The sequence below is a fragment of the Sorghum bicolor genome, chromosome 2, assembly GCF_000003195.3.
Source record: "Sorghum bicolor cultivar BTx623 chromosome 2, Sorghum_bicolor_NCBIv3, whole genome shotgun sequence".
Lineage (NCBI taxonomy): Eukaryota > Viridiplantae > Streptophyta > Magnoliopsida > Poales > Poaceae > Sorghum > Sorghum bicolor.
The window spans coordinates 68,018,801-68,045,954 of NC_012871.2; the positions used below are offsets into that span (position 1 = coordinate 68,018,801).

Here is a 27,154-nt window from a genome sequence, read left to right on the forward strand (position 1 = left end):
GGAAAAAATAGCTTCACCCATGAAGCTGTTTTGGAAATAAGTGTTTGACAAAAAAACAGCTCATGAAGCTGTTGTGAGCTGTACCAAACATGCCCTTAATTGTGAACGTCCAGACTCATAGCAAAGTGACATCTATTTTGGAACAGAGAGTATGTTGCAGCATAGAGCTTGGTGTCGGCTGTTAAATATTGTCAGATACTTGGATTGCTCCACGGTTGCCATGTCAAGCAGACAGGAGAGTGGCGATTTATCAAGCATTCAGGCGATCGTTGTTCGTTCACATCTCTGAACGCAGAACTTCTGCATGATTACCCTCACTAACAAAGTGTTGCCAGTCCTGTTTATTTTGTTGCATGCACCGACCAATTCAACCCAAAAGCTTAAGCTGATAGAGAGATGTAGGCAATTCACTTATATTCCAACACTCTCCCTCACGTGGAGGCTCTCTCAGACCTCAGACGTGGAATAGGAGCGAGTAACAATTATTTTATTTAATTACGCTAACCAGGATTCGAAGTCGAGACCTCTGGCTCTGATACCATATTGAGTTGTATGCACCGACCAATTCAACCCAAAAGCTTAAGCTTATGGAGAGAGATGGATAATTCACTTATATTCCAACACTACTCCATATAGCCGTATTCAGAGATAACACAGCGTCCGTAGTGGGTACACTTCCATCTCATGTAGTCAGAAACAGGAAAAATAAGTCAGAAACTCTTGATCTAGAATAGCCATGATAAATTGAACAAATGGAAACTACCCCTCCATTTCAACTCATAAGTCATTCCAAAAATCTTGAAGGCCAAAACATCTTAAGTTTGACCAAATTTATATGATAAAATAATAGCATTTATGATAACAACTAAGTAGATTCTTCATCAATTATATTTTTATAGTATATATATTTGATGTTATAAATCTTTGTAATTCTTTTCAATAGTTTTGGTCAAACTTATATGTCTTGACTCTCAAAGATTCTTGGAATGACTTGTAATTTGGTTTAGAGGGATAACATTACAGTCAATTGCATGTAAACCAAAACAATGATCTTCAGTACCAGATCGACGTAACACAATACGTAACATATAGTCAAGTCTCAAATAACAATCCAGTATAATTCGCACTGAAGTCTCCATATGGCTTCAAAGAAGCATAATAGCCATTTGAGATGATTATAGCAGTTGCAACCAAGGAGGTAGGGACACAAGCATAATTCATTTTATTCGACTAGACACACAATAAATTAGAGTCACCACCCTGTGAACAAGCTCACAGAGACCAATATTTATTCAGAAACCTACATGGGAAAAGTCGAGAAGAATAAAGGAAGTTCCAATCTTGACAGGAATGGGCTAAATCACATCCTGCTTCATGCAATAGCATCCTATTCACGCATAAAAATCAGCTTGCCATACTGATAAAAATTGCACTTCACAGAAGGATAATCCTCTAAAATGCCAACGATTTTCATGCATGCACTATCACTTGATGAGACTTTTCTGGAAAATCCCAGAGTCACCCTTTCAAGCACGGTTGCACATCTCAAGAGTACTTTCAATAAATCAACTTCGTGATCTTGTCCTCTAAAGCGATAGATTTCCACTTCTTTAAGATCAATCAAGGAGATACTCTGACTTCTCCAATTATTAGGCTGATCACACCAGCAATTTGCATAGCAGGAGTCTTCCCTCTAAAGAATATTGAAGTAAAATGTGTCAGTGATGATTCATACTTAGGGCACAGCCTCGAGCATTTTGATATAGAAATTTGTTCAGAATGATCATATCTGCAAAACAGAATCAATACTTACGAGAAATTCATCTAGCGTCACCTTAAGCCTTTGTATAGAAGTACAAAGGCCAAGAAGATGGAGGACGATTGTTCCATAAACATGGCCTTGTTGTATGAGATCCAGCTCCAAAACAGAACAATCAGTAACCTGAAATCGGTATATCTCTTGCTCGAAGGTCTTCGATACATCTCCTGGCAAAACCTACACATCAAATTAGAAGCATGCAGTGAAACAAAGGGTTTGTTTGGTTACCCTTGCTAAATTCTAGCTAGCTAAAATTATTTTAGCTACTCTTGAGTGACTAATAGAACTAAACTATTTTAGCTCCTTTTAGTCAATGTGTTTGGAACTTTAGCTACTACTAAAGTGACTAAAGTTTAGCTAGCTAAAATTTAGCAAGGGAAACCAAACAGGGCCAAAATATACAAAGATTAGTTTAGTTCAGTGCAGCAATAGAAACGAGCAGGAAAGCAGATACGCACATTGGTCTCTAAGCTCAGTGAAAGGACGCCAACAAAAGGGCGGTGCTGTGACTGCAAACAAACGCTTTGGCTGTCGATGTTATTGTCCAGCTGAGTGTACTCAAAGGTCAGGCTCCACATGCGCCATATAACACCAAACATATAAGTTAGGGCCTTGCACTCGCACTTCCATGTCAGATCCTTCACCGCAGGCGCCGCGAACACCACATTGCAATCATCGTGGATACCGCGATAGGCATCCATATACAACCTCTTAAGCGCAGGGGCCACGATCTCAAGCTGCGCGATATTGAAGTTGGCATGAACACTGAACTCTTCGAGCGATGGTGACCTGACCACTATCGACTGGGAATTCCAAAAGGGGATCAAAAGCTTCCGCAGGCGAGGGCAGCGTGGGAGCAAGTCGCTGAGGTCGATGCAGCCGTTCTCCAGGTGGAGGCTTTCGAGCGCCAGGAAGCCTCCCGCGGGCGGCAACGTGAAGCGGACAAAGTACAAATCCAGCTTGATGGAGACTGTGCGGTCGAAGCAGGGCAGCTCCAAGGGGCCGCCTAGTATGCCCCCGGTGACGTGGACGACGATCTCTGCCGGCGCCAGCGCGGCGGCGGCGCCGAGCAACGAGGAGCAAGTGCACGTCGAGGAGCGACGGCGCGGGGCGGGCAACCAGGGCGAGCGCGGCGTCGAGCGAGCCGGGCGCGATGTGGTGGAACGTGAACGCGGGGAGGTGAGCCCAGAGCCCGCGCCACCGGCGCGCGAGCAGGCTCGTGTGCGCGGCGGCGCGGGCGCAGCCGATGCGGGCGAGGATCTGGAGGAGGATGTCGTCGGTGAGGGCGCTGATGCGGTCCTCCTCGCCGTCCGGGAGGACGCAACCGAGGCCGGTGGAGTGTGGGAGAAGGCCCCCGCGGCAGCATTCCATATCCAGTTGGTCTTCGCGGCAGAAGGTGCACGCGATCTCTCGATTGGTGGGCAAACGGCCGTCCGGCGGCGGCAGGTGAATCGGGCGTGGGGATAGGGAGGGTTTGCCGTTCGGGAGGAGATTGGGAGAGGAGCCGATATGCAAACGGGGATGAGTAGGAAAAGGATCTGGGAGACTGGGGATGAGTAGAAAAAGGATCTGGGAACGGCCTTGCCGTTGCGTCGCCGGAAGCTCAGCGGGAGGGCGAAATTACGTGAGACGTGGGGATCCGGTCCTCGGTTCCTGTGCTATGCCGGAAAATGGGGAGCACGGACAATCCGGCCGAATTTGCCAGCCACTTAGAGCAGATTTTTCTTTCATAACAAATCAACCAATAATATTTTTTTTCAAGGCTTATCAGTCAAACGAACAAAAACTTTTTAAGATTTTTCATCACATCAAATCTCACGACACATGCATTGAGAGTTAAATATAGATAAATAAAAATCAATTGCACAGTTTTTTTGCGAGACGAATCTTTTAAGTCTAATTGTTTTATGATTGAATAATGTTTGTCAAATAAAACGAAAGTGTTACAGTATCGAAATCCAAAATCTTTTTGATCTAAACAAGGCCGTAGTAAAAATTACTGGAAGCAATTTTTAACTTTGAGAGCCGAGTAAAAACGACAAGGTACTGGGAGCAATTTTATTAGAGTGAACTGGAAGTAAAAATGGCAAAATACTGCCCTCTCACGCACTCCCTCTTTGTCACATACTTCCTCCTTGTCACGTACTCCCTGCATCTCATAATATTTGTATTTTTAGGGTTCAAATTTTATTCTAAATTAGTTATTATTTTTTCTCAATGCATCTCCATCTCTATATCTTCTTTTCTCATTTTCAATGTACTACATATTTTGTTCTCCTCCTTAAAGAGCACCCATCTGATTGTGAGGCGTCACCTCATTGACACGACTACCCGATGCTTCAATTCGTTACTACCCACAATGTGTATTCGATGTGTAGACATGTGTCTGAACAATATAGGATCCAAAACATTTGTTGGGAAAGTGAGTGTGGGGGTATAAACCCCTATACCCTTACGGCTAGACTTCAGCCAGGAAGCTTGGCCCATTACGAGACAAGTTCGAAGGCTTGACCCGACGGCTCGGAGTTTCGCGCAAGGAAACAAGACGCGGAGATCAAGCAGGATTCTAGTCGGTTAGAATAGGAATTGATATCGAATTATCTATGGCAATTGTAACCGACTAGGATTAGTTTCCAGATCTGTAACCCTGCCCTCCAGACTATATAAGGATGGGCAAGGGACCCCCCCTAGGACAGATTATCTCTCAACACAATCCAATACAACCAGACGCAGGACGTAGGTATTACGCCAACTCGGCGGCCGAACCTGGATAAAAAGCTTGTCCGTGTCTTGCGTCACCATCGAGTTCGTAGTTTGCGCACCGTCTACCGATAAACTACTACCGTGGGTATACCCCAAGGTAGACTGCCGACCAGCTTTCGTCGACAGTGGCGCGCCAGGTAGGGGGTGTGCGTGCAACTTTTCCGGCGAACAAGATGGTCACGATCCCAGCTTCCGCGACCGTGCCCGAAGGCCTCACGTTCACCGTCGGCCAGATCACGTGGACGACGTGCAGCGGCGACTTCGCGACCACGGTTCCGAAAGAGATCCAGATCCAATCTGAGATCACGCCGTCTCCGACCACACGCATGACGGCACCAAGCTCCCGACCACCGTTCCCACTCTACAAGGGAAAGGAGATCGACTGCTCGGACCTCCTCCAAGCGCTCGATCGCGCTGACTCCAAGCTACTCGAAGTCTCCCAACTAATAGATGGAGTTCTGTGCCGGCCCGACCAAGCTGCTCGAGCGGATTTTTCGAAATCCCGCCGGCCAACTCGTGTCACCACACACGAACGGCTGGGAATGTCCCTGACGATAACCTCAACCCTTTCAGGACGATCCGTCGAGCTCAAAAAGGAAGACTATCCTTGCGGCCCGAACAACTCGGCCTCCGTTTACTCACAGCATGTCCAATCCGTTTTCAGCAAAGCGGGCTGGTCGCCGACAAGGAACAATCGTCACCATGTCAACATGGTGACAATCCGAGAGCTACGGGACGGCCAGGTTTCCAGCACCAACTCAAGCACCGGCTCCGTCCCCACTGAGGTTATAAACACCGAAGACGAGGGCTACGACCTGGATTTTCCTTCACACCCTCCGGGTTTCGACCGATTCCCGATATTCCCCCCCCCCGGCGAGGGGATATCGTGTTCAATGTCAGCGCCGACGAACCGGCTGTTGACGGAGAAACAGACGACCAGAGGCAACTCCGCGAACAGCGTAACGCCGATCGCGCCCGACGGCGTGCGGACGAGCAACAACAGACGCCACCAGGTAACCTCAACGATGCCTTTGACATGGTCGGGGACCAGCCGGTCTACAAAACGCCAAGCGCCAACGTGGCTGTCGCCATGGCCAACCTGGATCGGCTTCCTGACACCCCCGAATGCCAGGGAGTCCGGACCAGTATCCGAGCACACCTGATCGCCGCGATGGGACAGACAGCCACTCTGCTCAAGAGAGTCCAGGACGTCTCTTGTACGGAAGCCGCCTCCGACCAGACTCATCGTAGCCGGGCCTCACCCAGCAGACGTCGCCGCAGCCGCTCCCCCGACAACCGTCGAGGGGACTCACGGCGCGACGATGGTGGTCGGGACGCCGATGGCCGCCGCCAGCAGAACCGCGTACGCGGCCAAGAAGAAGAAGATCAACACAGGGATCTCCGCCACAACATCCCTCCCAAAGATGCCCGGGACCGCATCAACAGGCGCGCCGCAGAGAGAGCAGTCCACGAAAACCTGCGCCGCATCGAGTACGATGCGACCCATGGTCCTCCGGGCCTAAGGCAGTTCTCCTCACACCTCCGCCAGGTCGTGTGGCCCCGCAATTTCAAGCTCGAAAAACTTAAAAAATACGACGGCAAGGAAAATCCAGAGAACTGGATCACCCTCTACGAAATCGCCGTCCGATCAGCGGCAGGAGATGAGCACGTCATGGCTAACTACTTCCCCGTAGTCCTCGACCAGGCTGGTCATCAGTGGCTTCTCGGCTTGCCCGAGGACTCCTTCGACTCTTGGGAAGAGCTACGACAGGCTTTCATCGACAACTTCATCGCCACATGCGAGCAGCCCGGAAACAAGTATGACCTTGAAAGGATAAGAGACAGGAAGAATGAACCTCTGCGCGATTACATCCGACGATTCTCGGATATGCGCCTCAAAATCCTGAAGATTTCTCATGACGAGGCCATATCAGCCTTTATCAAGGGCTTGCGTTTCCATGAAGCGCTGAGGAACAAGCTGTTGCGTAAGCGCCCATCGACGGTAGCAGAGCTCCTCGCCACGGCTAAAAATTACGCCAATGCAGATGACGCAGAAAAACTAATCCGAGACGATGCGAGAGGCACCGACCAGCCCTCCCGGCGAGATGACGGTCGTGGTCGCTACGACAACAGAAATCACCGCCGCTCCGACAACCGCGATCACCGAGAGGGTTGGGATCGGCGGCGCGACAGCCGCGACGACTTCAGAGGAAAGCGCCCTCGCGAATACGACCACGAAGTAAACACGGTCAAACGTCCCAATGGACGACGAGACTACCAAGACGACTACAACAAAACGTTGAAGGGACCGTGCCAGCTACACCCAAAGTCTAACCATACCATGGAAGAGTGCCGCGTCCTCAAAAATATCTATACACGGCGGGCCGTCCAAGAAGACACCGCCAAGAAAAGTAACAAACGCGACGGGCACGACCACGAAGACGAGGATGAGGACCAAGACAGGGACCCCCGACACCAATACGTCAGCCCCACCGACGTGGTCCACTCCATTTTCGGGGGCAAGGTCTCCACTGAGTCCAAGCGAGAAAGAAAGCTGTTAAAGAGAGCCTGCCTCAACATAGACAGCACGGACGGGCTGATCGCAGATCCGAAATTTTCCGCGTGGTCCCACAGGGAGATCTCGTTCAGCAGGAAGGACCAATGGGCCGCTATCCCAGAGCCGGGTCGTTTCCCACTGATTCTTGATCCCTGCATCAATAGCATCCGATTCGAACGCGTGCTCGTGGACGGGGGAAGCTCCATCGACATCCTCTTCCGCAACAGCCTGCCCGCCCTCAAGATATCACCGGCGCAACTAAAACCTTACGACGCCCAATTCTGGGGTGTTTTGCCAGGTCAAAGTTCAGTGCCCCTCGGACAGATAACACTGCCTGTCCAATTCGGCACACCCGATCACTTCCGGACGGAGTTCATCAACTTCGTAGTAGCGGACTTCGACGGGACCTACCACGCCATACTGGGCCGCCCATCGCTGACAAAGTTCATGGCAGTCCCGCACTACTCATACCTAGTCCTTAAGATGCCCACGGAGAAGGGTGTCCTAACCATCAGAGGCAACGTCTACACTGCGTACACCTGCGAAGAAGAAAGCTTCAAGATCACCGAGGCAATTGACCTCTCAATCCGCATGGCGGAAACAAAAAACCAAGCCGCACAGCTGCCTCCCGACCAGCTCCGATTTCCTGAGCAGGAGACAGCCAGAAAGAATTCGAAATCCAAGGAGCACAAAGAAGTGCAGCTGGTCGAAGGCAACCCCGAGAAGACAGCCCTTATCGGGGCTAACCTGGATCCAAAATAGGAAGACGCGCTTGTCAGGTTTCTAAGGGACAACGTGAGCGTTTTCGCATGGAAACCCGCAGACATGCCCGGTGTCCCACGAAACCTGATCGAGCACTCCTTAAACGTCTCGAAGACCGCAAGACCAATCAAGCAAAAACTGCGACGGTTCGCTCGCGACAAAAAGGAGGCTATTAGGACTGAAATAACACGGCTTCTAGCAGCCGGATTCATAAAAGAAGTGTATCATCCCGATTGGCTCGCCAATCCGGTTCTTGTACGCAAAAAGAATAACGAATGGAGAATGTGCGTTGATTACACCGATCTCAACAAACACTGTCCTAAAGATCATTTTGGTCTTCCTCGCATCGACGAGGTGGTCGACTCAACGGCCGGATGCGAACTCCTCTCCTTTCTAGATTGCTACTCTGGTTATCACCAGATCTCGTTAAAGGAAGAAGATCAGATCAAAACATCCTTCATCACACCCTTCGGCGCATACTGTTACACTACCATGTCTTTCGGACTTAAAAACGCCGGGGCCACTTATCAAAGGGCCATCCAGCAATGCCTCCACGACGAGATTCGCGACGACCTCGTCGAGGCCTATGTGGACGACGTGGTCGTAAAAACAAGGGACGCGAGCACCCTAATCGACAACTTAGACCGAACCTTCAAGGCACTCAATAGGTACAAGTGGAAGCTCAACCCCAAGAAGTGCATTTTCGGCGTTCCTTCCGGTCTACTGCTCGGCAACATCGTCAGTCGCGACGGCATACGACCAAACCCTTCAAAAGTCAAAGCCGTACTCGACATGCGACCACCGAAGAACGTCAAGGATATTCAGAAGCTAACCGGATGCATGGCCGCCCTCAGTCGTTTCATCGCAAGGCTGGGAGAAAAAGGCCTCCCTTTCTTCAAACTACTGAAAGCGTCAGAAAAATTCTCTTGGACAGAGGAAGCCGACGCTGCGTTCACTCAGCTTAAGACCTTCCTCACTTCACCGCCTGTCCTCACAGCGCCTCAGCCCAATGAAGACCTACTCCTTTACATTGCTGCAACCGACAGGGTTGTTTCCACGGCAATAGTGGTCGAGCGAGATGAACCAGGTCACGTCTTCAAGGACCAGAGACCCGTTTACTTCATAAGCGAAGTTTTAAACGAATCCAAGGCCAGGTACCCACAAATACAGAAGCTTATATACGCCATCCTGATAACGTCAAGAAAGCTGAAGCACTACTTCGACGGCCATCGAGTCCTGGTGACAACCAGCTTTCCTCTCGGGGACATCCTGCGCAACAAAGACGCCAATGGCAGAATCGTGAAATGGGCAATGGAATTATGTCCATTTTCCCTAGAGTTCCAGAGTCGCACCACCGTCAAGTCTCAAGCCCTGGTCGATTTCATTGCCGAATGGACGGATCTCAACGAGCCTTCCGTTCCAGATGTCTCAGACCACTGGTCAATGTTCTTTGATGGGTCCTTGAACATCAACGGTGCAGGCGCTGGGATATTGTTCGTATCACCCAACAAGGACAAACTCCGCTACGTCCTTCGGATCCTTTTTCCGGCGTCAAACAATGTCGCCGAATACGAAGCATGCTTACATGGCGTACGACTAGCCGTTGAACTGGGGGTCAAGCGCCTCTATGTCTACGGCGACTCCGCTTTGGTCATCAACCAGCTCAACAAGGAGTGGGACGCAACCCACGAGAAGATGGATCTCTACTGCAAAGAAATTCGCAAATGGGAAACTAACTTCTATGGCATAGAGTACATCCACGTGGTCCGGGATAAAAACCAAGCAGCAGATGCGTTGTCAAAGTTAGGCTCGTCTCGGGCCCAAATCCCGCGGGGTATTTTCGTCCAGGACATCCATGAGCCGAGCGTAAGCTCCCCCCTGGTCGACAAGCAACCCACCGAGGCAATGCTCATAGATGACGCCACTCCGACAACCGGTGGGCGTGACTGGCGTATCCCGTTCATCAAATACATCTCAGACGGGACAGGTTTTCAGGACAAAACAGAAAACGAGCGTCTCATCCGACGATCAAAGAACTACATCCTGGTCGACGGAAAACTCATGCGGAAAAACGCAAGTTCCGAAGTACTGCTCAAGTGCATACCCCAAGATGATGGTATCAAGCTCTTGGAGGACGTACACGCCGGATCCTGCGGCAACCACGCCGCATCCAGAACGCTGGTCGGAAAGGCTTTCCGAGCAGGTTTTTATTGGCCAACCGCGGTCAGCGACGCAGAAAAACTGGTTCGGCATTGCGAAGGATGTCAGTTTTTCGCTAAGAGGACACACGTACCTGCCCATGAAATTCAAACCATCCCGGCGTCTTGGCCCTTTGCTTGCTGGGGGCTTGACATGATCGGACCATTTAAACCAGCCCCGGGCAACTTCAAGTTTGTCTTCGTGTTAATCGACAAGTTCTCCAAGTGGATTGAATACATGCCCCTGGTCAAGGCAACCTCCGAGAAGGCTGTGGAGTTCCTCAATCAAATCATACACAGATTCGGCATCCCGAACAGCATAATCACCGACCTGGGCACTCAGTTTACTGGCACCACTTTTTGGGATTTCTGCGATGACAGAGGCATAGTCATAAAATATGTGTCAGTGGCACATCCACGTGCCAACGGTCAAGTTGAACGTGCTAACGGGATGATCGTCGACGCCCTAAAGAAAAGGTTGTACACCGAGAGCGACAGAGCACCCGGTCGATGGATGAAAGAATTGCCGGCAGTGGTCTGGGGCCTCCGAACTCAGACCAGTCGAAACACAGGGGTGTCTCCCTACTTCATGGTGTACGGCGCAGAGGCGGTCTTGCCGTCTGACATACACTTCGGGTCTCCTAGAATCGAGCACTTCGACCAGGCGACCGCAGACAACGCCAGAGAACTCGAAATCAATTGCATGGAGGAGAAGCGTCTAGTTTCGTGTCTCCGAACAGCAAAATATCTCACAGCAGTCAGGCGATACTACAACAGGAATGTCAAGGACCGTTCTTTTGTGGTCGGCGATCTGGTGCTTCGATGGAAAACAAGCCAGGAGGGAATGCACAAGCTATCCACTCCCTGGGAAGGACCCTTCGTGGTGACCGAGGTCACACGACCTACGTCCTACAGATTGGCATACCCAGACGGAACACGAGTGCCTAACTCTTGGCACATCGACAAGCTGCGACGTTTCTATCCATAAAGATTTTTAATGACTTTCTTTTGTAAGTATCTTATAATTTTCGATAATGAAATTCTCTATTTTTTGGCCCATACCTTGTCACACACAGCACTCGGCAAAACTCCTGCAACGGACGCTCTTAGCGACAACCAAGACAAATACGGTGACACGTCACTCAGATATCCTTACAGCGCTCAAAACAATAGTCATGACAAAAAGCAAACTTTATTACAAACTTTACATACAAAGTTTACAATAAATACCCTGACGGGCAGACACTAGTCTATTCCTACAGACTACTTTATTGGCCTAGCTGCTCGGGCTGATCACCCGCCTGGCCCTGCTGCCCGGACGAAGGGGTCGGGGCCACCGGCGCCTGGCTGGTCGAGACCGCAGGCGTCGACCGCCCATCTCCCGCAACGGACGCGCCCGACAACTCCCTGGCCGACCTATCTGAGCTCGGCTGGTCTGGAGGAGTGGCCGTCCCGCACAGATTGATGTCGCCGATCACTGTCGACGACAAGTCCAGCAGACTACCCCGAAGTTCGTCCACTTCCTGTGGGCCGACTTCCTTCGGGTACCCCTTCTCCAGCCTGCTCAAGTCGACCAGGGGGTAGTGGGCGCGCACCATGCTGAGGACGTGCGCGCCGGCAAACTCCCCGGCGTCCTTCACAAACTGCTGGAGCCAGTCCCACGCCCGTTGCGCCTTCTCGACCGGGGTCAACTGCGGCGCGCGGGGCTGGCTCTCCGGGAGCTCGGGACTGATCAGGTCCAGGACCGGGGACACTCCTTTCCAGATCCTGCAACAGTTGACCTTCCAGGAGTCCCGGTCCTTGACCAGGTCATCCAGGTGCTTTTTGGTGTTCGCCTTGAGCACTGCAAACGAAACGAAACGTTACTTTCGGCATACCAGACAAACAAAGGGGCAGGCAGCAACCAACAAGGCGGCACCCATTACCAGCTAACTCCCGGTCTTTTCGACCCAATTCCTCTTCCGCTCGCCGCCCGGACTCCTGAGCACCGGCGAGCTGTTGGCTGAGCTGCTCCTTCTCTTGTTGGAGGCTCGCCACCTCCTCCTCCAAGTCTGCGTGAATACTAAACTGGTCAGCAAAGCAAACTATGCAAGTACGCGAAACTGCTTGGAGCATGTGACTAACCTTCCTGCAGCCGGTACTGGTCGGCCAGACGACGAGCAAGGTCGAGACGACGCTCCTTTTCGGCGCTCATCTCGACCACCTTCTCCCCGACCTCCGCCCGCAACCGGTCTACCTCCGCGGCAAGGGCCTTGTTCTCGGCCATGACGCCTTCTATCCGGTCAAAGCACCGTTTCCGGTACTTCGCCGTTTTCATTACGTCCTACAAAGCAAGCATATAACGATCAAGCAAGGCAAGGCAAAAGAATGCGCAGCAGTACAAAAAAGCCGCTTACCTTGACTTCGTCGACAAGGCGCTTGGCCGCGCGCTCCACCCTGGCGGCCTCTTCGGTCTCGGCGACCTCCTCATGACCGATAAAGTGATCCCCGCGTTGGCGCCACACATACACGTGTTGGCGGCCATCACGGGGACGACCCTCGATCTCCTCCACCTCGTCGTCGGAGGCCGCCCGGGTTTCTTCCTCCTGTGCTGCGTCACCCCCGGTGGTGGTCCCAGCCATTACTGGCCCTTGGACCAGACCTGGGGAGCCCGCAGCCAAAGAGGCTCCTGCTCGGGGCAGCGGGGGGACTTCACTCCCCCCGGCAGGAGGAGCGGTCGGAGATCTCCCCTTCTCCGAGGAGTCAGTTGGGGGAGCCTCTCCAGCCCTGGTCGGGCTGCTTGTTGTAGTCGGCGTCGCGCTCGGGAGCCCCTCGGTGCTCCCAGGCGCGACTGCAGCTGTTGGCTGCTCTGTGGTCTGGGGGCTGCATCCCCGGAACCGCGGGCAGGCTCGCCCGTTCCCTGGCCGGCAGTTTGGCCAGGGTCGACATCCGATGCCGCACTGCAGGAACAAAAGTTAAAAAAAAAGAGGAGTCCAAAATACGTAAGTCGAACACTTACAGGTCTGACCGACGATGGGTCGCGGTGAACCTCCTCCTCGCCCGGCCGGTCGGCACCTGTGCCCCCACCTCGGTAACTCGCGGGGTAGCGGCGCCGCTGGCCACTCGATCAGTGGCGACCGGCGCAGCGTCTGGGCGGCTCCGAGGCCGCCGGACCAACGACGGCGCAGCCTCCTCGTCGTCGTCATCGTCGTCGACGATCCGCACGAGCCGACGACGCTTCGGCGCTTGGCTGCTCTCCGCCGGTAGGTCCGCCGGCAGCTCCGGTGTCGGCAAGGGATCCGCCGGCAATGGCCTTTTCCCCGCTACCCTCTCCTCGGAGGCCAGGACGGGGCGGGCTTGGTCTTCCTCACTGCTGGTGTAATGAGTACACCGAGCAGCGTCCTCCTCTGGCGGGACCTCTCCCACAGGATCTTCCATCCCCGGTGCCAGTGATACATACACTGCCCACCGGTCAACATCACCGACCTGCAAAAGCAACAGAGATGAGTTAACTGCAGACGATATACGAATGATCAAACAGGCTCTGCTACATACCTTTGGCGCTGGTCGTCCTAACTTGAAGGCTTGCACCCGATCACTGCCACGGATGAAGCCCCCATCAGCGAAGTTAAACAGCTCGTTCAACAGCTGTTGTACCTCCGCTTTCTCCAAGATCTCCGACCGCATCCTGGTCGGGTCTGCGCTTCCGGCATACTCATACGCCGAGTGCACCCTCTTCTGGCAGGGCATCACCCGGCGGCAAATGAAGTTGCCGACCACGCCAAGCCCATCCAGGCGCGACCAGTCGATCAGCTTCATCAGATCCGCCACTTGACCGTCGAACTCTGGGCGGTCGGTCCAGCTCGTCCTCTTCTCGGGAATGTACCCCACGTCGCAGAACGTGGAGCTGCCCGGTTCCTCCCTGACGTAGAACCACTTCCTGTACCATTCGGTCAAGGAAGTGTTCCATGGGCAGTGCAGGTAGCGATTCTTCATCCCATCACGAAGGTTGAGGTATACTCCACCTGCAACCTTGGAGCCTCCAACTGCTCCCTTCTTCCTCAAGCAGAAAAGGTACCGGAAAAGATCGAAGTGCGGCTCTATGCCAACATAGGCCTCGCACAGATGGATGAAGGTGGAAATAAGGAGAATTGAGTTCGGGTGCAGATTGCAAATCCCGATCTCATAGTACAAAAGAAGACCTTGAAGAAAAGGATGAACAGGAACACCAAAGCCTCTCTTAACGAAATCCTCAAAAACGACGATCTCACCGGCGCGAGGGTCGGGGTAGCTCTCCCCCTCCGGCGCCCTCCAGCCGCCGAGCTCTGCGCCGTGCAGAAGACCCATATCGACGAGGTCACCAAGAGATTTTGTGGTGCTGCGGGACTTCTTCCACTCCTTGGCCATCAGGTCGGCCCTCTTCCTGGAGTCGCTCTTCGCCATTAGAGGTGCGAGTGTGGGCTGGAGTTAGGAAGATGCAGGAGATTGGAGAAGATGAGAGCGGAAGGTTTGAAGGCAATGGCAGGCGAAGCGGTACAGGCGGTCCTGTTAGGCCCTTATAAACCCGCGACCCCACCTCTCCCACTTCCTGTATTCTCGGGAAGTGGGCAGGCCATGCGGCGGACGCGGCGTTTCGGTTTACAATGATTATAGATAATTAATGCGGCGGAGTTTTCGTACCAATTGATGGTTTCCTTTTCTCAAACCATGCAAAGAGCGGTTGTACAGTTGCCGGGCGCAACTTTTCATGCATCCGTCTGACATATTGTCAGGAGACCTCGTCACGACAATTTTAATTGGAAAGATCTTTTCAAAAGTAAGAAGACATATACGCCAGTGAGTCAACAACCCGGGGACTGCACCGACCACCGAGCACTCGACGCTCGGGGACTGGTCGCCCAGTCTATCAGCTCGGAACTTGAAGGACTGCACCGACCACCGAGCACTCGACGCTCGGGGACTGGTCGCCCAGTCTACCAACTCAGAACTTCAAGGACTGCACCGGTCACCGAGCACTCGATGCTCGGGGACTGGTCGCCCAGTCTATTAGCTCGGAACTTCAATGACTGCACCGACCACCGAGCACTCGACGCTCGGAGACTGGTCGCCCAGTCTATTAGCTCGGAGCTTCAAGGACTGCACCGACCACCGAGCACTCGACGCTCGGGGACTGGTCGATTAGTCTATTCAATTGCAGACGAGCATGATATGCTCGGGGACTGGTAAATTCAATTTTTTAGACCTTGCTACAAGGCTCATACTTCGCCTTCCAGCAAGCTCGGGGACTACATCGGTACGATGCATCTGGCGATGCATCTCAGTTTCAGAATTTCTTTAAGAACTTTTCTTTTGACCCTGGCACCACGTGCCTACGTCACCTACTACCAGGCTCGGGGACTAAGTGGGCACACTTCACCTTGCGGTGAATATGCTTGCTTTTTTGAGGTCTATACTTTTCAGAAAAGTAAAGTGGGCACACTTCACCAGAAAAGAAATCTTTTTTAATTAAGAGCACCATGCATTCTTCGAACAACCTGCTTCTTCGATGTCAATGTTGATCAACTGTCTTTTGAGTTTGTCAAAATACCGTTGCAACTGTTTGGGCGACTTTCCTACTTATTGAAGACGTCAAGCCTCACTAATCGAAGAAGCTCAAGACGGCGTGTTACATCACAATACATGGTGCTCGGGGACTAGCTGTGGGGGTATAAACCCCTATACCCTTACGGCTAGACTTCAGCCAGGAAGCTTGGCCCATTACGAGACAAGTTCGAAGGCTTGACCCGACAGCTCGGAGTTTCGCGCAAGGAAACAAGACGTGGAGATCAAGCAGGATTCTAGTCGGTTAGAATAGGAATTGATATCGAATTATCTATGGCAATTGTAACCGACTAGGATTAGTTTCCAGATCTGTAACCCTGCCCTCCAGACTATATAAGGAGGGGCAAGGGACCCCCCCTAGGACAGATTATCTCTCAACACAATCCAATACAACCAGACGCAGGACGTAGGTATTACGCCAACTCGGCGGCCGAACCTGGATAAAAAGCTTGTCCGTGTCTTGCGTCACCATCGAGTTCGTAGTTTGCGCACCGTCTACCGATAAACTACTACCGTGGGTATACCCCAAGGTAGACTGCCGACCAGCTTTCGTCGACAGTGAGTGATATCATTTTTTTTTATCTTCAGGCCTCAATGCTTCCTCAAGTGTTGATGGCTAAAAAATTTAACGAGATATGAGCTGTTGTAGTGTTGAAAACAATGCTTGGACATTCTCTCTTGAGTCTTGATCGAAACATCGGTTCTTTTTTTGGGCATGTTGCGGGTGTTCTAAGGCTCTGTTTAGATTTGAATTTTTTTAGCTAAAGTGGTAAATTTTTCTCATGTCCAAACTTAAAGAGTCATCTATTATGGGACAGAGCGACTACCCTAACTTACTGGGAAAAAGTCTACATCACCTCCTGAACTATGGGGGTGGTGTCTACTTTACCCCCGAACTATGAAACAGTCTAATTTATCCCCTGAACTATCCAAAACCGTTCAAATCACACCCCCGAGTGGTTTTTGATGGCGGTTTTGCTACATTAATCATGGTTTTGCTACAGTAACCATGGTTTTGACTTTTTCTTTTTCCTATTTATTTTCATATAATCTTTGAAAAATCATAGTAAATCAAAGAAAAATCTTAAAATAGAAAATCTAATTTCATTGGACTCCACATGAGTAGATCTATGCAATGAATATATAATATGGTATACTTTAGTACAAATTTTTTCTATAGCTTTAAATTAGTTAGAAAAAATAAATTTTATTTGTAATTAATTGGAATAATTCATAGCTGCACCTTCTGTTGTCCAATTGTGGTGAAATTTTTATGGTGGACTAATTATTCTATGCTTGAACTATAGTATATATTTCATACTCATCGGATCATGTATAACTTAGTTATAGATTTATTTATATTTAACAAGCATAAACCTGAATAAACTTAGTTATACATGATGTGATGAGTATGAAATATATACTATAGTTCAAGCATAGAATAATTAGTCCACCATAAAAATTTCACCACAATTGGACCACAGAAGCTGCAGCTATGAATTATTCTAATTAATTATAGCTAAAATTTGATTTTTATAACTAATTTAAAGCTATAGAAAAAATTTGTATTAAAGTATACCATATTATATATTCATTGTGTAGATCTACTCATACAGAGTCATACAAAATTAGATTTTCTATTTTATGATTTTTTTGTGATTTACTATGATTTTTCAAAGATTATATGAAAACAAATAGGGAAAAAGTCAAAACCACGGTACTGTAGCAAAACCGCCATTAGAAACCGCCCAGGGGGTGATTTGAACGGTTTTGAATAGTTCACGAGGTAAATTAGACTGTTTCATAGTTCGATGGGTAAAGTAGACACCACCTCATAGTTCATGGGGTGATGTAGACTTTTTCCCAACTTACTGAAAGCAAATTTAAACTTTGACAGCCAAGCTAAAATTGCCAATTCCATGAAACATGCTTAAGTTTTTACAGCCAACAAGCTACAAAACGGCAAATGAAATATACTTAGGCCAGTTCAATGTTGATTTTATGTGTCAATTTCCAAAACTCATAGGGTTTGGGAACACTGTAAAAAGAAGTTTCATCCACATAAAATTCATTCCATCCCATAAAATGTTATCGTCTTTCTCTTCGTTCAAACTATATCATTTAGCTTGAACTATTTTTAGACTTAGCCCTGAGCTTTGGGGGAGTGATCTACTCCTATCTAGCAAACGAATAAGCAAGTTGTGATATATAAGCAATTTTTGCATGATTTCCATGCTTCATCGGCAAAGGGCTATCCGGAGCAAAGGAATGCAAAACAAAGCAATGGACAAAAAAAAACATGAATAAGATAAAGTGAATAGAACACTATAGGATTTTAAAACATAAAAATTGATACTTTGAGATGTTTATAGTGAAGGGGGAAAAGTACACAAAGCTGAGCACGTATAGCAATAGAGAGCAAGAGCAAAGATTCTTTCCCTTGGATTGGAATGGAGGGTTTATTTCCTATGTTTTGCACTACTATGATTTTATTTCCTTTAAAAAGGAAACCAACCTTTCTTTATTCCAAACACTATGGTGTGATTCCTCTGTTTTAGCGCTTATTGCTTTCAAATTCCTTTGAAAATCCTTTGATCCCCTCCAACCAGTTGGACGCTACACATTTAGTTGAAGCTAATTGAAAGGGGGTACTCATTTAGGGAGTAACAATGAGAATTTAGAGTCAAAATGGCAACGGATACGTACCCGATGGGTACTGGCCACCCATACTCATACTCGCCAGGTCAAAACCTATTCCATCGAGTTACGTACAAAAGCAGACGGATAAGGAATTCATTCCATACCCGCACCCGACAGGTAATTCTTACCCGACGGGTATTCCATACCCGAAAATATACCCGAATTCAACAGAAATATAACAACTTTCAACAAGTTAAATATCACAACTTCCAGAAAAATTAAACATAACAACTTACAACAAATTAATAGCAGCACTAGTAGCACACTAGCCGCTCAACACTTCCACGTTCAGCAGCGCCTGGTGGAAATTTCATGGGCTACATGGGCTAAATTTCATGGGCTATATGGGCTAAATTACTTAGGCTGCTTACTCATTTTATGGGTATTTCTTACCCACAGGTACGCGTGTATGGGTACAACTATTCCACACCCGTACCTGTCATACCCAATGGGTAAAGGATTTCGCCCAATAAGGTACCCGCAGGTACAAAATCCATTCTATACCTGCGTCCTTATCAGGTATTCGGGTTTCGGATATCCGTTGCCATCTCTAATTCAGAGTAAGAGGTGTAGAAATCATATGTTTATTTCGTGTGAGTGGAAGTTTTGGTTGAAATAGCAACGTGATTTTAGAGAGTGAACTCCTATCCATTTCTCTAGGCATGGGTGGGAATTATGTTTTAATAGTATACACCGTTGTCGCTCATTGTAATTAGGTCTTGTTTAGATGCACCTAAAAATCTAAAAGTTTACAAGATTCCCTATCATATGGAATCTTTGGACGCATGCATGAAGCATTAAATATAGATAAAAAAACTAATTACACAGTTTACTTGTAAATCGTGAGACGAATCTTTTGAGTCTAGTTGTCTATGGTTGGACAATATTTGTCAAATACAAACGAAAGTGTTACGGTGTCAAACTTAAAAAAAAATCCATCTAAACAAGGCCTTAGCCATATAATTTTACACAAAAAAGCCACACACTAGAATTACCTCTTCAACCTCATTATTGTTTAGTTAAATATAAAAAACTCATTCTTGTTTCCCTCCGATAACCAAATTCCATCAACTCACAAGTCACAACACTGCAACTTTCCATGCATTCGCCATAAGGCACCACTACGGTCAAAGTGATTTCTTCCAAATGAAAATTGACGCAAGAGATGAACAACCAACAAGGCCTATGTACATTCCCTAAAAAAAAAGGCCTATGTACATCTGCAGCGCAAGGCCCAACTTTCGCAGCCCATCTACCCTGGACAATTCCAAAACCCTAGCTAGCCCCATCTGACGGCCACGAGAACTCCATCGCCTCGGTATAAGGTCACTCCTAGGCCGCCGCCACCCAGACCCCAGGCTCCTCTCCGCACGCTCCACCTTCCCTGCCTCGCCGCCGCCGTCGCACGCAGCCGCATCCGCCATGGGTGAGCTCTCCTCCTTACCGCTGATGCCCTCTCCAATGCGCATGCGTGGGTCTTACGGTGTCTTGCATCGTTTCTCGCTGTGGCGCAGGTGCGTACAAGTACGTATCGGAGCTATGGAGGAGGAAGCAGTCCGACGTGATGCGGTTCGTGCAGCGCGTGCGCTGCTGGGAGTACAGGCAGCAGCCGGCCATCGTCCGCCTCACAAGGCCCACCCGCCCCGACAAGGCCCGCCGCCTCGGCTACAAGGCCAAGCAGGTAGATCTCCCCTCTTGACCCCATTGGCGCGTGCGACCTTGGCTATGGATTTGTGGGTAGGCGGAAGGTCAGGGTGGTGCAGGGATTACCGTTTTCATTTAGGATTGTGATTTCCCAAAGTGCTACAGTCGTATGCCTGTCTGCCTTAAAATTTTCAGCCTTCCTGCAAGCCAGGCCTGTGTAGTATTTCTGGTGATTATAGTGACAATCTTCCTGGACGAAATGAAGGGTTGTTGAGGTTCCGGAGAGCTCGACCCTTATTCGATTTACCTTTTCCGAACGTTGTAGTATATTTTGTTTCTGCTAATATAAGATGTTCAAGTTTGGACTATGATTTTGGTATTACGAGTCCTGCTAATTCTGTAGGTTTTAACCTCCTGTTGAGTCAGAATATATGCAGGTGTTGGATCTATTTGTTATATTGTACTCCCTCCATTCCAAATTGTAAGTCATTCCAAGAATCTTGGAGAGTCAAACTTTTCTAAATTTGACCAAATTTATATAATAAAATAATAATTATTATGATACCAACTAAATATTATTAGATTCTTCCTTAATTATATTTTCATAGTATACTCACTTTACGTTATAAATCTTAGTATTTCTCTCTATAATTTTGGTCAAACATGAAAATGTTTTGACTTTCCAAGATTCTTGGAATGACTTACAATTTGGTATGGAGGGAGTACTAGTTTATATGGGATTTTTTGTTCGTTAAACCATGTTTCATTAGACCCATTTGTAGTAATGGGTTGCGCCGAGTGAGGTTGTGGTATGTTAGGTTTGATTTTGGAAGTAGTTATATTGAAGCTACCTACCTGTGGTAGTATTTGTAATCAATCTATTGTCACTTAATAGTTCCTGCATATTCTTTATGCTGTATGAAGCTGTGTGGTTTGGTTAATACTGTACATGTTCTCTGATAGTTTCACTGAGTAGAAATGAACAGCTTGTACTTCCCCTAAAAAAAAGAACAGTTTGTACTTGTGTAATGCTTTGAGCTAGTTTATACTCTGAAAATTTGAGTTGTTGTGGACTCTTACTCTATGATCAAAATAGTTTTGCTTAACCTCATGTTATTTTTGTTCAGGGGTATGTTGTTTACCGTGTCCGTGTCAGGCGTGGTGGCAGGAAGAGGCCTGTGCCTAAGGGTATTGTCTATGGCAAGCCCAAGCACCAGGGTATCACCCAGCTCAAGTTCCAGAGGAACAAGAGATCTGTTGCTGAGGAGAGAGCTGGACGTAAGCTTGGTGGACTCAGGGTTCTCAACTCCTACTGGGTGAATGAGGTAAACTTGAATTTAGTTGAGCTTATAACAAGATATGATGAGAATTTTCATCCTAGTTAGTACTGAAGTCTCACCTGGTTCTTACTGAACAACAGGATAGCACCTACAAGTACTTCGAGATCATCCTGGTTGATGTTGCCCACACCACCATCCGTAATGACCCAAGGATCAACTGGTTATGCAATCCTGTGCACAAGCACCGTGAGCTCCGTGGTCTCACCTCTGCAGGCAAGAAGTTCCGTGGTCTGCGTGGCAAGGGCCACACTCACCACAAGAACAGGCCGTCGAGGAGGGCCACCTGGAAGCGCAACCAGACCCTCTCCCTCCGCCGCTACCGTTGAGCACATACATCTTGATGCTCTGCTACTGTGGAACCCGCCCCATGCAGGCTCTGATAGTATTTGGTATTTTTGTTGCATTGTTAAATTTTGCTACATGTGTTCCGAGCTCCTTGAACTCTGTTATCAGTGTACCATGGAGCAAGTGCCGTGAACTATATTTGTGGTTATCTTGTGTTCTCAGTCGATGAAAATGATGGTTTAGTAATGTATTGCTGTGTATTCGGTCTCGCATTATGGGTTTAGTGTTGCGGCAACGGTTGATTATTATCTGTTGCCATATGGTTCATGATTTAAGCACTCAAATTTACAAGCTTGTTGTATTTCAAGCTTATTTCAGTTTGACGAGCATGCTTCGACAGTCTATGAGCATATCGTATTTTGATGCGGATTCTTACAAAATTGATAATCTTTTGAGCAGAATTGGAAATAAGGCGTTGTTTAGTTTTTAAAATTTTTTCTTTTTGTTTCATCGCATTGAATTTTTAAATGTATATATAGAGTATTAAACATAGATACAAAATAACTAATTGCACAGTTTGTATGTAATTTGCAAGATGAATTCTTTGAGCATAATTTGGACACTAATTACTAAACAAAACGAAAATACTATGGTAATTAAATCTAGTTTTTTTTGAACTAAACAAGACCTAAGAAATGCCTTTTGTTGCATGCGAAACTTTCTGACATTGTTTTTTTTGTTCGCTTATGGCTGTTGCTCTAATGGTTCTCAGAGGTCAGAGGCCTTGTTTAGATATAATTTTTTTTTGAAGTAAGACACTGTAGCATTTTTGTTTTTATTTGACAAATATTGTTCAACTATAGACTAGCTAGGCTTAAAAGATTCATCTCGTAATTTACAGGTAAACTGTGCAATTAGTGTATTTTTTTATCTTTATTTAATGCCACATGCATGCGTCTAAAGATTCGATGTGATGGAAAATTTTGTAAAGTTTTGGAATTTTGGATGCATCTAAACAAGGCCTGATTTTGCTCTGGCACGCGCTGGCGTTTACTTTTGAAGTCTTAGGCTTTGTTTACATGCAAAAAGTTTTGGGATTTTGACACTGTAGCATTTTCGTTTTTATTTGATAAACATTTTCTAATTATGAAGTAACTAGGCTTAAAAAATTTATCTCGTGATTTACAAGTAAACTGTGCAATTAGTTATTTTTTTATCTATATTTAATACTTAATGCATGCGCCGTAAGATTCAATGTGACGTAGAATCTTGTAAAGTTTTGGGTTTTTGGGTGTATCTAAACAAGACTTTATTGTAGTTCTGTTGAGATAACCTCATCGCTATGCTCCCAATGGCACTAACGAGCTGTTTGATTCCTATACAGTAACGCAACTTAAAGGCCAGCTAGTTCAAATCTGTTACCGCCGGTAACATCTGAAGTTCAATTTTATTTACGTTTGTGTTTCCATTTTTTCAACCAAGGCGGGCCTTGTTTAGTTCAAAAAAAAATTTGCCCAATTTTTTAGATTTTCCGTCACATCCAATCTTACGGCACATGCATGGAGCATTAAATATAGATAAAAGAAATAACTAATTGTATAATTTATCTGTAATTTACGAGACGAATCTTTTGAGCCCAATTAGAGCAACTCCAGCCCAAGTCTTCAAATTAAACCCCTAAAACTCTATTTGCAGGCTGGACTATAAAAAATAAGAACCCAAAATTGCATCCAACTCCAGCCCAACACCCTATCCAACAGCCCAACATCCTAGCAGCACCCCGCTCGCACCGACTCCGGCGTCGGCGCCCCGCCTGCTCCGCTCGCCGGCTTGCCCCGTGGCCTTGCCCAAGCAGCGAGGACACCTCTGTCGCCACCCCACCTCCTTGCTCCTGCTCCTGCCCCTGCCCGCCGCCAGCCGCCCGCCGCCCCTCTCCCGTTGCCCGTGCCACCGGCGCGCCCAAGAAGCCCGCGCCGGAGCTCAAGCAGCTGGAGAAGCATCTGCTCCTGCGCGACGACCAGGATGAAGGATCGCCGACGTCGGTGCTTACCTCTGCACGAGCAGAGGTGTTCGTCAACAGCTCCAGCGCCAGCAGGTCGTCAGCCCAGTCGTCAGTTGCCGGTTGTATGAGCGTGTCATTATGGCAATGAAGGCGGCTCGATGGCCTCGTCGGTGGACGGGGAGGATGCCTGCGCATCGCCGGCGAGGACGAGAGCGCCATATGTTTCTCTGTATTAAAGATCAGTTTCTTTAATACATAGATGTGAAAACAATAGGAACAGTAACAGGTTGTTGGTTCTGCTGTTGACATCATGCAAACAATAGGAATGAATAAAGGCTACTGCTAACTAGAAACAATTGACAGAAAATTGAAAGATGAGATCGACTTTCAGTTTTCTGAAAAATTGCATTATCTAAGATCGACTCCAGTTTCCATGAAGCTATATACAGTATTACACACACCTTTAGTACTGAATAAACACTAGCTGGACTTTCAGAGAGGTTTGTCAAAGGATAGTTGTCTCCTATTACAAGCATGGCATCTTGAGGCATGCCATCTTGAGTCTCCAGTTCAGTTGAGGCATGTCATCTTCAGGCATGCCATCTTCAAAGGCTGATGTCCAGTTCAGGTTAGGAGGTGGCTTCATGCCTTCAGGAAATGATGAACCTGATATAATGAAAAAGCTTCAGCTTTCTTCGTCTTCTGATGCTTTGCAACCTGTGTACAGTAGGAATATTTACTGATGAACAAAGCCAAAGAATCATATTGACAGATTGACACCCATAAACAAAAAACACCCATATATAACTCAAACATGTTCTTTCTTTCCTTTTTTGATTTCCCACGCGGACAGATTACAATCATGTCCGGATGATTACAAAGGCGAAATCTACTTCAAACCTAACACAAAATACAACTACAAGCACTAAGTTGTGCCGATGATGTTCAAACTGAAGCTACAGGTTAGATCTTCATGACACATGTCCAGAGCAGCTTCCTCGATGAGCGAGGATAGGATGTCTTCCCCAGCATCTCTGACGAAGCATTTTGTCTCTTCCATGCAAATCAAACCTTGCCAACCCATGTCCGAAACACTAGTGATCAAAGCATCTCCATCAGCTCATCTCTTTCAGCAATTCCTCCAGTGAGAAGTATGCTGATAATCTGCATTTCTGGCCCTGCAATCCAGTGTAACACAGCCTGTTTTGCTGGCAGTGTTTATTTCAGCTTCCTTTGTTGGGGTTCTGTGTGTCCCCAGAATCCAGAAAGTGGTTGCTCAGTGCAAAAATATTGAGCTTTAAAAGAGCTGGAAACAAAAATTGTGTTTAGAAGAGCGCAAATCCGCAGTTCCTTACCGCCAGAAGATGCTTCGTCCTAAGGCATGAAAGATCTCTTTTTCTATCTCATAAGCCTACGTTATGAGCAAAAGAATGAGCAAGGGAATTAAGTTAAACAAAATATACACATATATTAACTTGCATGCAAATCAGTGTCCTGATGATTTCATCTACACTACTGTCTAAATGATTTAGCTGAAAACTTCTAAAGCTAAGGGTCAATTAACTTTCTGAATCTATGGACAAAAGCTGTGATTTCAGTTTCAATAACTTCTTAGATTGTGACTGATTATTTGGCATGCTATATAGAGGTGTAGTATGCAAATACTGAATGGAAAATCTCCAAGAAATGTTGTAAACTCATAAAGATGGATGCATACTTTCCATTAAAAAACAAAAGGATGCATACCACTAATTCATCAATGGTGGAGCTTTTAACATTTCTCATGGGCACTCTCTTCACTCTGGAATTATTAGATGGTTTCGATACGTTGGGCTTCACTAAGTCACAAGCACGACTGCTTCTTGATGCAACTGACTTCCTATCATGCCTTTTCACTACTGTGAGATAGAAAAAAAAGACCACAGGTCCTCCACAGGCAAGATGGGGGCAGTAGTTAATGTCTACAGATGGGGGCAGCAGAGCAGAACCTCCACAGGCAAGATCACCAAACTGATCTCCACGGGAGAAGACGAAGAAGAGGGGTGGGCGTGGCGATGGAGACCGGCAGGGTGGTGGAGATGCGCCGGTGGGGTGGAGATCGACGCGTGCACGAGCTGCTGCTCTGCTCCCCTCGGCAGCAGGAGGCGGCCGGCGAGGGTGGCGGCCACTGCGGGCGTCGGGCGGCGGCCCTCCTGCTCCTGCACGCCGGCGCACGACGGCTCTACAGCGGCGGCGGCGGCCCTCGAGCGCGGCCCAGCGTCGCGGCTGCGTGGGCGGCGTGGCGGCGCGGGGCCGGGCGGCGGCGGCGGCGCGGTTCCGCCGTGCGCTACCACGTGCGGGGCGGGGTGGGGAGGGGGAAAATTGGGGTGGGTCCCACGGGTAGGGGGCTGCTAGATCTGGGGAGCTCAAACTAAAATTTGGGGGGACATGTAAAATGGGGGTTCAAGTAGGGACTCCACTGGAGTTGATTTTTTGTCAAAACTCTTTAAATTTAGGGTAGGGGCTCAAGTAGGGGCCTGGATTGGAGTTGCTCTTAGTCTATGTTTGGACAATATTTGTCAAATATAAACGAAAGTGCTACGGTGCACATTTGCAAAAAAAATGCAACTAAACAAGGCCCTTATTTAATTCTAAATTTTTGGCAAAATAGATATTGTAGAACTTTTATTTATATTTAACAAATATTGTTCAATTATGGACTAACTAGGCTTAAAAGAGAGATTTACCTGTATGGCCTTAAAAAAAACCTATTCTTTGTATGACTTTATTTTTTTTGAACTTCATTCTATGGCCCTCAAACAAAATGGAAGTTTGTTTGAGGGCCATAGAAGGAAGTTCAAAAAAAAATCCATACAAGGAAGAGGCATTTTTTTTGGAAGTGGCCATAGAAGAAATAAAAGTTTGTTTGAGGGCCATAGAAGGAAGTTCAAAAAAAATAAAGCCATACAAGGAAGAGGCATTTTTTTAAGGCCATACAAGTAAATCTCTCTTTATCTTTTTAGGCCATCCTCAATGGGAGTTTCATAGCCCAGTTTCCAACACATTTATATTTTGAAAACAGTGCATTGGAGTTTCATGGGGATGAAACTCTCTCTACTCCCATGAAACTCTTATCATCTCTCTTCATTACCATAGCGTCACATCAGCATATTTAATGTGTATGAAACTCTCATGAAATTCCATTGAGACTGGCCTTATTATCTTGTTTCTGTACATTGTACAACATAGCGTGCCATAACTACTGTCATTCTCAAGGCCTACAGTAATTAATCCAATCATCCTAAACCAAAGGATATTAATGTCAAACAATACTCCCTCCCACGCAAAATCATCCATGAGAATAGTCAAACACCAAATAGGCGGGCGAAAGCACGCCCGGTCGCCTGCCAGGCTGCCATCTCCATCCCCAGTCCCAATCCCGCGCGGAAACAGGTGGCCAAGTCAATCAATGCACGCACGTCTCTCGGCCACCCATCCGTCATTCCTTTGCACCTATCCCTATCC

At 47.7% G+C, this 27,154-nt stretch overlaps 2 protein-coding genes across 2 annotated transcripts; one reads left to right on the forward strand and one right to left on the reverse strand.

Moving 5' to 3' along the window:
* LOC8080691 lies at positions 1,202–19,803 on the reverse strand. The gene is made up of 4 exons (XM_021453585.1): positions 19,636–19,803; positions 2,278–3,201; positions 1,814–1,996; positions 1,202–1,693 (listed from the first exon to the last, which is right to left on the reverse strand). The coding sequence occupies exons 1-4, from the start codon at positions 19,801–19,803 to the stop codon at positions 1,388–1,390; spliced, it is 1,581 nt and encodes a 526-aa protein (XP_021309260.1). The 3' UTR covers positions 1,202–1,387.
* On the forward strand, positions 19,652–21,953 carry LOC8080692 (60S ribosomal protein L15-1). The gene is made up of 4 exons (XM_002460663.2): positions 19,652–19,805; positions 19,894–20,060; positions 21,151–21,348; positions 21,444–21,953. The coding sequence occupies exons 1-4, from the start codon at positions 19,802–19,804 to the stop codon at positions 21,687–21,689; spliced, it is 615 nt and encodes a 204-aa protein (XP_002460708.1). The 5' UTR covers positions 19,652–19,801; the 3' UTR covers positions 21,690–21,953.

What these genes read in the sequence shown, in the direction of transcription:
- LOC8080692 (XM_002460663.2), top strand. An exon ending in TCGGCTACAAGGCCAAGCAG is followed by an intron (nt 20,061 to 21,150) that starts GTAGATCTCCCC and finishes ATTTTTGTTCAG; the next exon opens with GGGTATGTTGTTTACCGTGT. An exon ending in ACTCCTACTGGGTGAATGAG is followed by an intron (nt 21,349 to 21,443) that starts GTAAACTTGAAT and finishes ACTGAACAACAG; the next exon opens with GATAGCACCTACAAGTACTT.
- LOC8080691 (XM_021453585.1), bottom strand. Translation starts at nt 19,803, where the DNA reads ATGGCGGATGCGGCTGCGTGCGACGGCGGCGGCGAGGCAGGGAAGGTG. An exon ending in GGGTTTTGGAATTGTCCAGG is followed by an intron (nt 3,202 to 19,635) that starts GTAGATGGGCTG and finishes TCTGCCGCGAAG; the next exon opens with ACCAACTGGATATGGAATGC. An exon ending in TGACGCTAGATGAATTTCTC is followed by an intron (nt 1,694 to 1,813) that starts GTAAGTATTGAT and finishes AATATTCTTTAG; the next exon opens with AGGGAAGACTCCTGCTATGC.